Consider the following 14116-nt stretch of genomic DNA (forward strand, 5'->3'; position numbering starts at 1 on the left):
ACAGAAGACTCATGAGAGCAGCTAGTAGAGTACTGAGATCCCACAAGGGAATCGATTCTTTTAACAGGCAGAAGGAGGTGGACAGCACCTTTCACAAACCAGTCAACATGGAGTTGGAAAATTCAGAGATTGGAGGATGAAACATTGAGATTGCCGCTAAGTGGACCCCCAGTGAGCTGAGCAACTGACCTGAGGATTTAAGAGGTAACAAGTAATCCAAAATCTCTGGAATACATGTTGGCATTGGCCAAATGCCCTAAGCCAATGATCAAACCAAAAAATGTTTCCTCTTAGCCAAATAGGTAGACCTAATAGAAGATTTTCTACTATTAAACAGGACTCACTGTTCTTCTCTCTCATCTAACCATGCAGCATCCACATGGTGAAGTGCAGATATCTGTTCATGGTGGTGTTGTGTCAGTGGGTTGGGAATGAGGTGAAGAGATCTAGGAGGTTGAACAGACTATGAAAGTCAGTTAATGAATCCTAATTAATGAAGGCTAAGACCATCTTGAGAGCAAAATGAATTGCATTTCCTGTTGTCCAACTTCAGTTTGAGAATCACCTGAGGGATGAGTGGGATCAGAATAATTGTATACATCAGGGCCAATCCCCAATTTACATAGTCAGTTAATAAGCACAGACTGAGACTGGCTTGAGAACAAAAACAAAAACAACAACAACAACAACATTTCCTGTGGTCTTTTGTGACCAGATCAATCGTTGCAATGCCCCAGTCTTTGAAAATGGACCTCAGCATGCTGCTCTTCATGAACCACTCATGCCTTTGGAAGAAACTCCTGCTTAGGTGTTCGGCCAACTGATTCTGAGCACCTTATAAGCATGTGGCTGTGGGAATGTCTTCCTGGATGCAAAAGTGCCTTACTTTTATTGCTTCCTTGCAGAGCTGATTCAAATGGGCTCCTCTCTGCTTGTTCACATAATACATTGTGGTGGTATTGTTGGTAAATATGTGAACCACTGAGCCGTTCACCTGAGCCCAGAAGGCCCAGCATGTATTGTAAATCAATCGAAGCTCCAGGACAGGAAAGTTTTCTGTTTTGTCCACAAACCCTAAATTTTTGATGTCCTGAGATCTGTCCTCCAACCTGTTTTGCAGCCATTGGTGACTATCATCCTGGCTTGTGGAGGGCAGGCAAAAGGAACACCTTCACATACATTTCTCTGATCTGTCCACCACTGTAGAGACGCCAAGATTACTGGTGGCATTTGGACAAGCCTGTCCAATGACTGACAAGTTGAGCAACAGACCAACTTCAACCACAACTGAACAGAATGAAGGCACAATCTCGCATGCTGGACTACATAACTGCATGCTGCCATATGGCCTAGTAAGATCAGACATTCACAGATCATAGTTGAAAGGTGAGATTAGAGGGAAAGACACAGGCAGCAAATTGTTTGCAGGAGAAAGGCCCTTGAACTCATGAGTCTATTAGGGCCCAAAATCAACTCTATTTTTTGTGCTGGAATTCATGCTGGCTTTGCCTTGTTCAAAATCAGCCCCAGTCAATCGAAGAGATCCAATGTGAACTCGTCATGGAGGACTTGTTCTTCAGCTTTGTCCCTCACTAGCTGGGATGGAGTGGGAATTTTTCATAATATTTTGAAGAAACATTGTGGTTGTCTCAGTTTCCCCTATGTGCTGCATGGTTAATTAGGTGGAAGGTTATTTACTCTTACAGAGATCCAGGTATGACACCACCTCCTGAGGTAACCCATTCCAGTGCTTCACCACCCTCCTAGTGAAATAATTTTTCCTAATATCCAACATAGACCTCCCCCGCTACAACTTTAGACCATTGCTCCTTGTTCTGTCATCTGCCACCACTCAAAACAGCCGAGCTCCATCCTCTTTGGAACCCCCCCCCCCCCTTTGGGTAGTTTAAGGCTGCTATCAAATCCCCCTTCACTCTTGTCTTCTGCAGACTAAATAACCCCAGGTCCCTCAGCCTATCCTCATAAGTCATGTGCCCCAGACCCCTAGTCATTTTCATTGCCCTCCACTGGACGCAGTACTCCAGATGTGGCCTCACCAGTGCCGAAGAGAGGGGAATAATCACTTCCCTCGATCTGCTGGCAATGCTCATACTAATGCAGCCCAATATACCGTTAGTCTTCTTGGCAACAAGGGCACACTGTTGACTCATATCCAGCTTCTCGTCCACTGTAATCCCCAGGTCCTTTTCTGCAGAACTGCCGCTTAGCCAGTCAGTCCCCAGCCTGTAGCAGTACACGGGATTCTTCCATCCTAAGTGCAGAACTCTGCACTTATCCTTGTTGAACCTCATCAGATTTCTTTTGGCCCAATCCTACAATTTGTCTAGGTCACTCTGGACCCTATCCCTACCCTCCAGCATACCTACCTCTCTCCACAGCCACGAACTTGCTGAGGGTGCAATTCATCCCATCATCCAGATCATTAATAAAGATGTTGAACAAAATTGGCCTCAGGACTGACCCCTGGGGCACTCCACTTGATACCAGCTGCCAACTAGACATCGAGCCTTTGATCACTACCCGTTAAGCCTGACGATCTAGCCAGCTTTCTGTCCATCTTATAGTCCATTCATCCAATCCATATTTCTTTAACTTGCTGGCAGGAATACTGTGGGAGACCGTATCAAAAGCTGTGCTAAAGTCAAAATATATCACATCCACCGCTTTCCCCATATCCACAGGTCCAGATCTCTCATTATAATAGCCAGTGGCTTTGCAATCACATCTGGCCATAATTCCACACATCCACTGCTGATCGTAGTAACAGCTTTGCCACTAGATGACCCTCCACAATGAAAGCCTTAAACTCTTTCCTGAAGGATTCTGGTAATTTAGCCACAGATTTGGATGTAGCCTCCCAATTTACAAAACCACATTTTGACAGCAGTGGTGCAGATTGTAAAGAAGAGGTTGAATATTTTTTTCTTCTCATTAAATGTAACCTTTTAGACTCTTTGTATTTAGGGGTTGTCTTAAATCTCCCATTGCAACCTCTCATTTGCTGCCATTATAACAAAGACTGTTAGGTGCTGGATGCAAGTACAAGCACTTGAAACCCTGCATAAGGCCATAATACCACTTATCAGTACTCTGTTGTGGGAAGTAAAGAAGCTAGGGTATGCCCCAAAGTCTTTGCAGCTTCCAAAAAGCACTTCATTTATAGGGAGAGCTACCCTGCCTGGAGCTGAAGACCAGAGAACATTTACCAACTGATAGGTATTCTCCTGCACAAACTGTGCCTGAATGCCCAAGGCTGTAGCCATTTGCCTCAGGAGATCCTGATATGATTTAAAGTCCTCAGACAGGAGAAGAGGAATCTGGTATAGTAGAATCGTCCTGTGAAGAAGATGGAGGAGGAAGCAGGTCCAATGGGACCTGCTGTGACCCTGCTTGCTCCTGCAATGAAGGCTCAGACTGACTCAGCTCACGGGGAGCAATCCCAGTATGCATCTCTAGCTAATTGGGTCAGGAGATGAGACAGCAAGAGGGTTTGTTAACTGTGCCCTGGAATGAACCGAGGACTGAGACCCTGAAGATCAAGGGGGTATCCCAAGGGTTGCATGAATGCCACTGAGGAACTATATAGGGCATTAGTGGCCAGTAAGAACTAAGTAAAGATAAGGGTCTTGGCCAAGAGAACAGTACCGATCCCAGTACTGATGGTGACCCCATGGAGGTCGTGAAGATTTTCAAATCTGATGCCTGGATGAAGGAGAAGTGGAAGATGACATTGAACTTGAACATGAGGACCCTCCAAAGAGAAAAGAGGAGCCACATCGGTGGAGCCATCACACACCATGACTCACTGGAAGCCCAGTATGTAGGTTGCATTGTTACCAAAGGAGACAGAGAAGTCAGTGCTTTGAGTACTAGCACTGTCTCTGAGGCAGCATTAACACTTTGTATTGGAAGAGAAGCTGGTACCAAACCAGAAACCAGTGCCACACCCATAACTACAGCCTGTAGAAGCGGACATTGTCTCCAAGGCCGAAGATAGTATCAGCACCAAAAATGGATACATCAGGGAGAGTGATCTTGTCTCCAGAGTCTGTTTTTTAAGTGGTGCCAGAGAGGACACCTGCAACAGCTTGTATTCTGAGGCAATCAAACAGACGGTCTCAGGATTGCAGAAGACTCCACCCCAGCTGAAGACTCCTGTACAACAGGCAAGTCCAGCACAAAGAGGCAGAGTAAACCTGCAGCTGCTTGATAAGCCTGTGGTGTTGACATGCTCAATGCTGATATTGATGTGTCGGTACCAGACTCAACAGCAGCCTACTGACGGTACTGTTGTCAATAATATGGTTCCCGAGACCAAACAGACAGCCTGCTCTTCCCTGCGTACTCAAGGAATCCTTGCTTCCTTCTTCATGTTCTTCTAAGAAGATGAATCCGCTTATTGGCGGATTTGCTCACCTCAGAGGTTCAAGGCAGCCCTCAGTTTGGTCACTTTCGTGGCTCAAATCTGCCGTTCACTCAGTTAGCCTCATCACTGGCCAGCATGGGGAAAAGAAAGAAGAACAATGCCCGCAGTCTCTGCTGATCCACCTAGTGGATCGGGAAACAGGCTAGAGACCTTCCCCTCTGGTGGAACCCACAGTCTAGGTCAATTCCTCTGGTATCAAGTAGGGAGTTGGGGGGATGGAGGGATGTGGGGAACCCGGGCCCATCCTCTACTCCAGGTTCCAGCCCAGGGCCCTGTGGATTGCAGCTGTCTACAGTGGCTCCTGTAACAGATGTGTGACAGCTACAACTCCCTGGGCTACTTCCCCATGGCCTCCTCCCAACACCTTCTTTATTCTCACCACAGGACCTTCCTCCTGATGTCTGATAACGCTTGTACTTCTCTGTCTTCCAGTAATACGCCTTCTCACTCTCAGCTTCTTGCGCCTCTTGCTCCCAGCTCCTCGCACGCACACCACAAACTGAAGTGAGCTCCTTTTTAAACCCAGGTGCCCTGATTAGCCTGCCTGTCTTAATTGATTTTAGCAGCTTCTTGATAGGCTGATTAGAACACCTGCAGCCAGTCTGCCTTAATTGTTTCCAGAAAGTTCCTGATTGTTCTGGAACCTTCCCTGTTACTTTACCCAGGGAAAAGGGACCTACTTAACCTGGGGCTAATATATCTGCCTTCTCATTGAAACCCACTACCCGGATGAGCAGATGAAGTCCATCAAAGAACTGGGTGAGCATGTGACCAACCTGCACAAGATGGGGGCATCCAAATATGGGATGGCAGAGTAGTGAGAACTAAAGCCTCAGCATAGGTCACCCATGGGTTTCAGTAGGTCTCCTAGCTTGCTGCCCAGCAGTGCATGCATCTACTGTTGGATAAAGTCATTCTGTACGCAAAAAATCACACCTTTATTTCTTTGTGTTTGTAACACCTTACATCCAATAAAGTGACTTGTTTAAAAAAAAAAAAAAAAACAAACAAACACTCTCCTGTAGCCATCTGTAGACGCTGTAGACTCCTGTAGACCCTGTCACACTACATACATACAAAAAAAATCCAGAGAGAAACTCTGAATAGTAGTAGTAGTAGTACCACCACCTTAGTGTCAGATTAGTTAGTTGGGTATTTTAATAGTTTGTTGTTGCCTGGTGCAATGTCTTCACCAGGTTTCAAACACTGTCCTTCGTGTGGCAAAAGAGTGAGGTAAATACCACCCAGAATGCTCCAATTCAAGCTGTGGGCAGTGAGAAAGAACTGAGTGGGGTCAGGGCAGCACCACAGTTAAATATCCATGAGAGGGTCTATGGAGGCAAGCACCCAGATGATGCGAGCACCACCCTGATGCGAACTGCTAAACAATGTTATCTTGCTTTGATGCACTGCGTATCCACTCCTGTGTGGAATACATGTCTGCAACCACTCAAAGAACAGTTTTTTCTGGAAGTTCTCCTTCCTCACAGAAAGCATAATGTACCCCTTACAGTCTTCCCTCACTAAGTGACACAACAAGTGACAGCACTATGGACTCAGTACTAGTTTCCAGGAGACATGCCATTGGCTCTACTTCCACTTACAATGCCCTCTGCTGGCCACAGCATGAAGTGCTCATGGTGGCCTAGGGGGAAAGCTGTAAGTGATCTGTCTTCTAATCTAGTCTGATGGAAAGGTACCCAGCTGAGCACAGTACAGGGGGTGTGTGGTGAAAGGCAAGCCCCAAATGAAGAGGTATGGAATGGCCCACATCCAGACTCCCAGTGCAGAAAGCAATAGAAAAGTCACCTCAGAAAAAGGGCTCCAGTTGAGCATATTAGTTGTGATTGCAGAGCCTATTCTCAAGGAGGAAGAACCAGAGAAACAGACAGAGAGGCAGGAAGTTCTGTTGGTCAACAGCTCAAAGTGCAGTTGAGGACTAAATAATGGGGTTGTTCTGGAACCAGATCAGTCTGGGTTCGTTTTGATTATGATATGAACAGCTTCAGGACTTACCTATTAGCCCCTCAATGTCAATGTTGAGGCGCTTGCATTTGAAGTCTGGATCAGCACCATTCTTATGCAGAACTATCTGGGAAATGCATTCATCAATTAGCTTATAGTACTGAGACCTATGGAAAGAGAAGAAAAGGAAACAGTGTTAACATGGCTCTATAAAGGCATACACCTGAAAAACGCACTCAGGGGCCCCACAGAGAAGTTTACAAAGGCTCTGCAACAAATATAATGTCTGAAGAGCAAAACTTGGTCTCTTCAGCAAGTTGGGTCTCCAGATAAAACATCTTGCTATGCCACGTGGCCTCTGTTACAAGCTGCTGCCAAAGAAGAATCAAGAGCTACATACCCACCACACCATCACATTATATACCAAGAACATTGTGGGCTATGCTCCAAACTGTCCATTTCTTTACTCCCATCTGCCTTGTCATTCTCACGAACCTTGGCAATTAGCCTCTCCATCACTCCATAGAAATTCTATGGACTAGTCTCATGTCCTTCTACTCTCTACTCTCCATTATGAGCCTATCTTCTTGTATCAGAGCTCCATCCTTCTTGTGGCAAGCTAACACCACCTGCTGGCAGCAGACTACTTTAATTCCAAACCAACAGGAGCTGTTCCCCAAAAGTGAGTTTGGGAAACAATTTCTAGACAGATTATTAATGTATACAATGCTTGTTAGTGAGACAATTAGTTTGGTTGTTTCGATTTGCTCCTAACAAACTTCCTTCCAACCTAAACTTTTTTTTTTTTAAATTGTGCATCTATAATGAATTATCTTCAAGTTAGGCGTGATAGCCACATTAATATCACATCACATTCAGAAAGGGGATCCCCTGTCTCTTTACTTGCAACACACTACACAGATATCCCAAAACACAGCCACACTCAAGGCTAAAAATAATTAATGAAAACAGATTATTTAAGGAGGTGGACTCCACAGTTCTGTTGGCTGGGAAGGGGGAGTCATTTATTGGAAAATATGAATATCTACAGCTAGAGAAGTTCACTCAATATCAAATCCTTCAGTATAAATACACATAGCAAAGGCTATGTTGTAGAGCAGTGGTTTTCAAACTTTTTTTTTCTGGAGACCCAGTTGAAGAAAAGTGTTGATGCCTGTGACCCAACGGAGTTGGGGATGAGGAGTTTGGGGTGTGGGAGGGGCTTGGGGTGTGGGAGGGGCTCAAAGCTAGGGTGGAGGGTTGGGATGCAGGGATGAGGGTTGCGGGTTTGAGGGGGCTCAGGGCTAGGGCAGGGGGTTGGGGTATGGGAGGGGGTCCGAGTTCTGGGTGCAGGTGGGGCCAGGGACGAGGGGTTTGGGGTGCAGGAGGGGGCTCTGGATTTGGGGGGGGCTCAGGGCTGGAGCAGGGGATTGGGGCGTGGGGTTGGGACACAGGCTTACCTCGGGCGGCTCCCGATCAGCAGTACAGCAGCGGTGCTAAGGCAGGTTTCCTGCCTGTCCTGGCACCCCGGACTGCGATGCACCCCGGAAATGGCCAGCAGCAGGTCCGGCTCCTAGGTGGAGGTGTGCAAGCAGCTCCGCGCAGTTCTCGCCTGCAGGCTCCCCCGCAGCTCCCACTGGCAACTGCGGAGCTGGTGCTTGGGGTGGGGGCCGCACGCGGAGCCCTGTGCCCCCCCCCCCCACCTAGGAGCCGGACCTGCTGCTGGTCACTTTCAGGGCACAGCACAGTGTCAGAACAGATAGGAATTAGCCTGCTTTAGCTGGGCAGCATGGCCAACAGGACTTTTAATGGCTCCTGACCAGAGCTGCTGTGACCCAGTACTTGGATTGCGACCCACAGTTTGAAAACCACAGTGGTAGAGGATATACACAGATACAGCGCAACACTGCTGGGGCCTCATTTAAATTTATTTGGTGGTATTATACCAGAATAGAAGTCTTCTAGCAAGGGATTTTCTAACAGATACCAAAAGCCATAGAACACAGTCAACTTTAACTTGTCTGTCACTCTCCAGTCATTGTCTCCTAACGACAAATCAGAACCTCCAGACAGGTTAATTTAGAGGATGTTTGCATCTTTATGGCATAATCTTTTCATTCCCACCTCTAAGTACCAGATTGAATACAACCTAGAGCATTTTCAAAACAGGAAAAAAAAAATCAAGCTGTTCTTGAAGCTGCATTAGCTGGTATCAAATTGTCACAGGGCACAAGGTTAGCTCTAAGGGTTAAAGTTGCTGCTTATTGATTTCATCAGGTGACCCCTGGTTTTTGCGTTGTGGGAAAGGGTACATAACACTTCTCCACTCACTTTTTCTATACCATTCATGATTTTTTTCCATCATATCCCTCCTTAATCATCTTTATTCTAAGATGAACAACTCTAATCTTTTTAGTCTTTCTTCATATGGACGATGTTCCATGCCCTTGATCATCCTTGTTGCCCTCCTCTGAACCTTTTCCAGTTCCACTATATACTTTTTTTGAAATGGAGTGACCAGAACTGGACACGGCGTTCAAGGTGTGGGCATACTGTGAATTTATATAGTGGCATTATCATATTTTTTGTCTTATTTGCTATCCCATTCCTAACAGTCCCTAACATTGTTAGCCTTTTTGAATGCTGCTGTGCATTGAGCTGAAGTTTTCAGAGAACTATCCATGATGATTCCAAGATCTTTTTCTTGAGTGGCAACAGCTAATTTAGAAAAAATGAGGAGTCCTTGTGGCACCTTAGAGACTAACACATTTATTTGGGCATAAGCTTTTGTGGGTTAGAATCCACTTCATCAGATGCAAGGAGTGAAAATACAGGAGCAGGTAGAAATACATGAAAGGATGGGGATTGCTTTACCAAGTGTGAGGTCAGTCTAATGAGATAAATCAATTAACAACAGGATACCAATTCAGCAGGAAAAACTCCTCCCTTGGTATCCTGCTGAATTGGTATCCTGTTGTTAATTGATTTATCTCATTAGACTGACCTCACACTTGGTAAAGCAATCCCCATCCTTTCATGTATTTCTACCTGCTCCTGTATTTTCACTCCTTGCATCTGATGAAGTGGATTCTAACCCACAAAAGCTTATGCCCAAATAAATGTGTTAGTCTCTAAGGTGCCACAACGACTTCTCGTTATGTTTGCTGATACAGACTAACACGGCTACCACTCTGAAAGCTAATTTAAAACCCATCATTATATATGTGTAGCTGGGATTTTCTTTTCCAATGAAGTGCCTTTTTCTCCCACACACTGCCAGCATCTCTTCCAGCAGGCCCAACACAAAGTTCCCCTCCTTACCTGGCTTCATAATCATTGCGGATTAGCAGAAGGTGCTGCAGGATGGAGAGGAAGAATGGCTCTGCTTTGGAATCCTTTACTGTGTTGAGGAGAATCTGGAAGACTTCACTGAAATCAGTGAAGAAAGGGTTAAGGAAACAGAAGGGTCTCTGGGGAAAACATCCAGGTGCTCTATTTACTCTTTCACTCTGTAGAGGAAGGCATTAGCCCTTCAAAGTACTATCCTCAAAACTTTATCAATGCATATTCCTCTCATACAGAAAGGGGAAGAGGACACACTGCAGGAGACTAGCCCAAAACGGGACTCTAATTCCTTCTCCCTGAGCCTTTCTAAAGCCCAACCAATATTTGCTAGGTGACATTCTCGTCACTGATTGGAGTGGTGGTAGAAAAAGGGAAGCTGTTGGTAGCTCATTCATTCCACGATCACAAGACAGCAAGTGTCTAGTTTCTCTGTATCCCTCCCTTATGCACCCCCAAACTGTATCCCCGGTCTCCACTTTGGGGATGTCACATGTCTCCCCCTTTCCCATTATGCAATGACCCTTTGGCTCCTTCTGCTTCAAGAGTCCCTTTTTCTCCCTCAGATCAGCCAACCTAACTTCCCTGGAAACTAAACAAATCTAAGTGTTTTTAAAAAAGAGGGGATTGATGGGAAGAAGAAAGATTAGAAATCCATTTCTTTTCCCCATCATTCATGGGGTGTGACATATGAACAGGACAACTTATTCACTGTGGGGGTTTTCTGTTTGTTTGGTTTTTATAACATTTTCTAGTAGAAAAACAGCACAAAGGTGTATGCAACATCACAGGCACAGAGGACAGTACAAAATTATGCAGCCCACTCACACCCCCATGTACAAGGAGGGAGCCCTTAGTCTCTGGGCCACAAGGCATGCTCACTAGAGGGGAAAGTGAGAGCCTACATACATAACAAATAAATTTGTTAGTCTCTAAGGTGCCACAAGTACTTCTTTTCTTTTTGCAGATACAGACTAACACGGCTGCTACACATACATAGAGACACACAAACTGCTATTTTGGGGAGCCCCCAAGGTGGAGGAGCACAAACAATCCTGTTGCACGTGGCCAGGAATCTGCTGACTAAAAATTCTAGTGCCTCTTTGTGTGTTAACACCATAGCCAGTCCTAATGAAGAAAATTGGCATGTGCCACTTTCCAAGTGATGAAAGTTTCAGTCTCCTGTTAGCAAGAAGGGATCAGTAATCAGCCCTCACCCCTCCAAACAAGGCCTGGACAACCAGCATTTGGCATGATTTCTCCAGCCTAAGTTCTCACTAATAGAGAGATCAACTCTGGTGGGGGGATTTTCCATAACTTCTCCAGTTCCTGAGCTCACATCTTTCTCTCTAGGATGTGGAAAAGTTGTTCAGGCTCCTGACAAAATACCCACCATATCTGTTCCTAAAAACTGCAAGCAATACAACGGTAGAGGTGCAGCTACACATGGCAGATGCTATACCTAAGGGATATATATGCCTTTGTATAAAAAGGGGACATTCCCTAGTATAAGGCTTGATATGGCTCTGTCTAGGTTTTCATTCCATGCTGGATTGATGAAGGAAAATACTCTACTTTGTTTTTGCAAAGCAGCAGTTGTTCCAAGTGCCCTCTGGTGGCAAAATCCAAAACAGCCAAACCTTTTGGAAGGATTATATCTGTTTTGATAAATGTCAGTAAACATCAATTTCACTGGATAAGCACAAACTGACAAAAATATTTCCATTGATAACAGAAATTTACAGATAGACAAAGAAAGAAAAATGCTGCTTGAAAACTTATTAGAGTTTGATATTTACTTTGTACATTTTGATATTCGCTGTTGACATTTTGTGTTTTAATGGTTATAAAGCTTAATCTTTTTGAATCTCAACACCTATCACCACCTGACTTTCACATAATTTCCCATACCTGTGAAAATTTAAATAGATAAAAATTAAAAAATGCTGAAAAATACAATATTATCCATCAAAATTATAAAAAAATAAAAATCAAGTTCTGCCACGCCTACCTATTTATAGTTGGTCTGTTCCCGTTTTGTGTGCAATAGTGTCCATAAAAAGTCAAGTCTGAACAGAAATCCAAAACTAAAGTTTCTGGAAGTGTCAGACAAGCTGCATCCTCCCAAATGACCACGGTCTGGTCTTCTTCTTTTTGCTAATAAACTGCCAAATCCCTAATAGAGGATCAGCATACCTGCCTGTGCTTTGCTCACTCATGTCTTCAGACTTTGTCTGATGGATCAGAGGCATCCTACAATGTATTGGGCAGTTCTGACCCAAACAAGCCCTGGAACCCATGTGACCTGATGACAGAAAGCTGTGCTCGGCCCAGACATTACTTGACCAGAGGAAAGACCATCAACCTCAGTCCCTCTCCCTACATGAAGGTAGGGATGGTACAAAGACTGGCGGTAAGAAACTTCCTGGGGATACTCCTGCCCCAAATGCAACCCCTGCCCAATAAGCAGCAGAAGGATATTCCATTTCAATGCGAATGTCCTCAAGGCGGCTCTTGAGGTCTTCAGAATCCTCCTCACCATGTTCTTCAAATACACTCAGCTGTACCTTCAGTTCCTCATTCTCCAGCTTCCGCAGCTCCTGCCAAGAGCATGAGTATATCATAGAGAGGCCATCAGAAGCTATACAGACTCTGGTGGGGTCATTTGAGAGCATACAATTTTTCAGATGGGAGCTAAACAAGGGCTATGTTAGAGCACAAAGGAATGTAATGAGGGGCCAACATACATAATTGTGCAAACGAGTCTGCTGGAAGCCCCAAGAGAGCCCAGGCCAGCATGGAGCCACAGGTAAGAGGCCCACCAGTGATGATATCAATTCACAGTCACAAGAAGATAGGATCATCATACGCTCCAGGAGAGTGCACAGTCACTTGGACAGGGCCACTATACACAAACGGCAAAGGGACCGTGATCACCATCCAACTGACCCTGGGAGGCTGAGTAACTAAGAGAGAGGAAGCACTGACCAAGAACAGGGCTGCAATACAGCCCATGTCATTCCTGCAGCAAGGGTTTGAACACAGAACAGCCATACTGGGTCAGACCAATGGTCGATTTAGCCCAGAATCTTGTCTTCTGACCGTGGCCAATACCAGGTGCTTCAGAGGAATGAACAGAACAGGCAATCAATTGTCCTTATTGTCCACTCCCAGCTTCTGACAGTCAGAGGCTAGGGACACCCAGAGCCTGGTGGTGCATCCCTAACCATCTTGGCTAATAGCCATTTATGGACCTCTCCCCTGCAGGAACTTATCTAATTCTTTTTTGAATCTCATTATAATTTTGGCCTTCAGAACATCCCCTGGCAATGAATTCCAGAGGTTGACTGTGCATTATGTGAAATACTTTTTTGTTTACTTTAAACCTGTTGCCTATTAATTTCAGTGTGACCCCGGGTTCTTGTGTTATGTGAAGGAGTAAATAACATTTCCTTATTCACTTTCCCCACGTCATTCATAATTTTATAGACCTCTGTCATATCCCCCCTTAGTCATCTATTTTCCAAGCTGAACAGTCCGTGACTTTTTAATCTTTCTTCACATGGAAGCTGTTCTAATACCCCTAATAATTTTTGTGGCCCTTCTTTGTACTTTTTCCAATTCCAATATAACTTTTCTGAGATGGGGACACCAGAACTGCATGCAGTATTCAAGGCGTGGGCATACAATGAATTTACATCCTGGCATTATGATTTTACTGTCTTCTTATCTATCCTTCTCCTAATGGCTCCTAACATTCTGTTAGCTTTTTTGACAGCCGCTGCACAATGAGCAGACGTTTTCAGAGAACTATCCACAGTGACTCCAATATCTCTTTCTTGACTGGTAACCGGTAATTTAGATCCCATCATTTTGTACGTATGATTTGGATTACGTTTTCCAATGTGTACTAATTTGCATGATTTTCACATGCCCAGTCATCCAGTTTTGTGAGATTCCTTTGTAACTCTCAGCAGTCTGCTATGGACTTAACTATCTTAAGTAATTTTGTATCATCTACAAACTTTGCCACCTCACTGTTTAACCCTTTTCCCAGATCATTTCTGAATATGTTGAACAGCACTAATCCCAGTACAGATCCCGGGTAGACATTGCTTTTGTTGTTTCTTGTCTTTTAACCAGTTACTGATCCATGAAAGGACCTTCCCTCTTATCCAGGGGTTCTCAGACTTTTGTACTGGTGACCCCTTTCACACAGCAAGCCTCTGAGTGCAACCCCTCTTATACATTAAAAACATTTTTTTATATATTTAAACACCATTACAAATGCTGGAGGTGAAGCGGGGTTTGGGGTGGAGACTGACAGCTCTTGACCCTCCATGTAATAACCTTGCGACCCCC

At 44.8% G+C, this 14116-nt stretch overlaps 1 protein-coding gene across 3 annotated transcripts in view; it reads right to left on the reverse strand.

Annotated features, from left to right (window-relative positions):
• DIAPH1 (diaphanous related formin 1) overlaps window positions 1-14116 on the reverse strand; it is a 179950-nt gene that overhangs the window by 92270 nt on the left and 73564 nt on the right. For all 3 annotated transcript variants that reach the window (XM_043491159.1, XM_038412010.2, XM_043491158.1), the window contains 3 exons: window positions 12236-12354; window positions 9734-9850; window positions 6464-6579 (listed from right to left, as the gene is read on the reverse strand). In XM_043491159.1, coding sequence (XP_043347094.1) covers window positions 6464-6579; window positions 9734-9850; window positions 12236-12354 — 352 coding nt within the window. The remainder of the gene's footprint in view (window positions 1-6463; window positions 6580-9733; window positions 9851-12235; window positions 12355-14116) is intronic.

The sequence above is a fragment of the Dermochelys coriacea genome, chromosome 8 (assembly GCF_009764565.3).
Source record: "Dermochelys coriacea isolate rDerCor1 chromosome 8, rDerCor1.pri.v4, whole genome shotgun sequence".
Classification (NCBI taxonomy): domain Eukaryota; kingdom Metazoa; phylum Chordata; order Testudines; family Dermochelyidae; genus Dermochelys; species Dermochelys coriacea.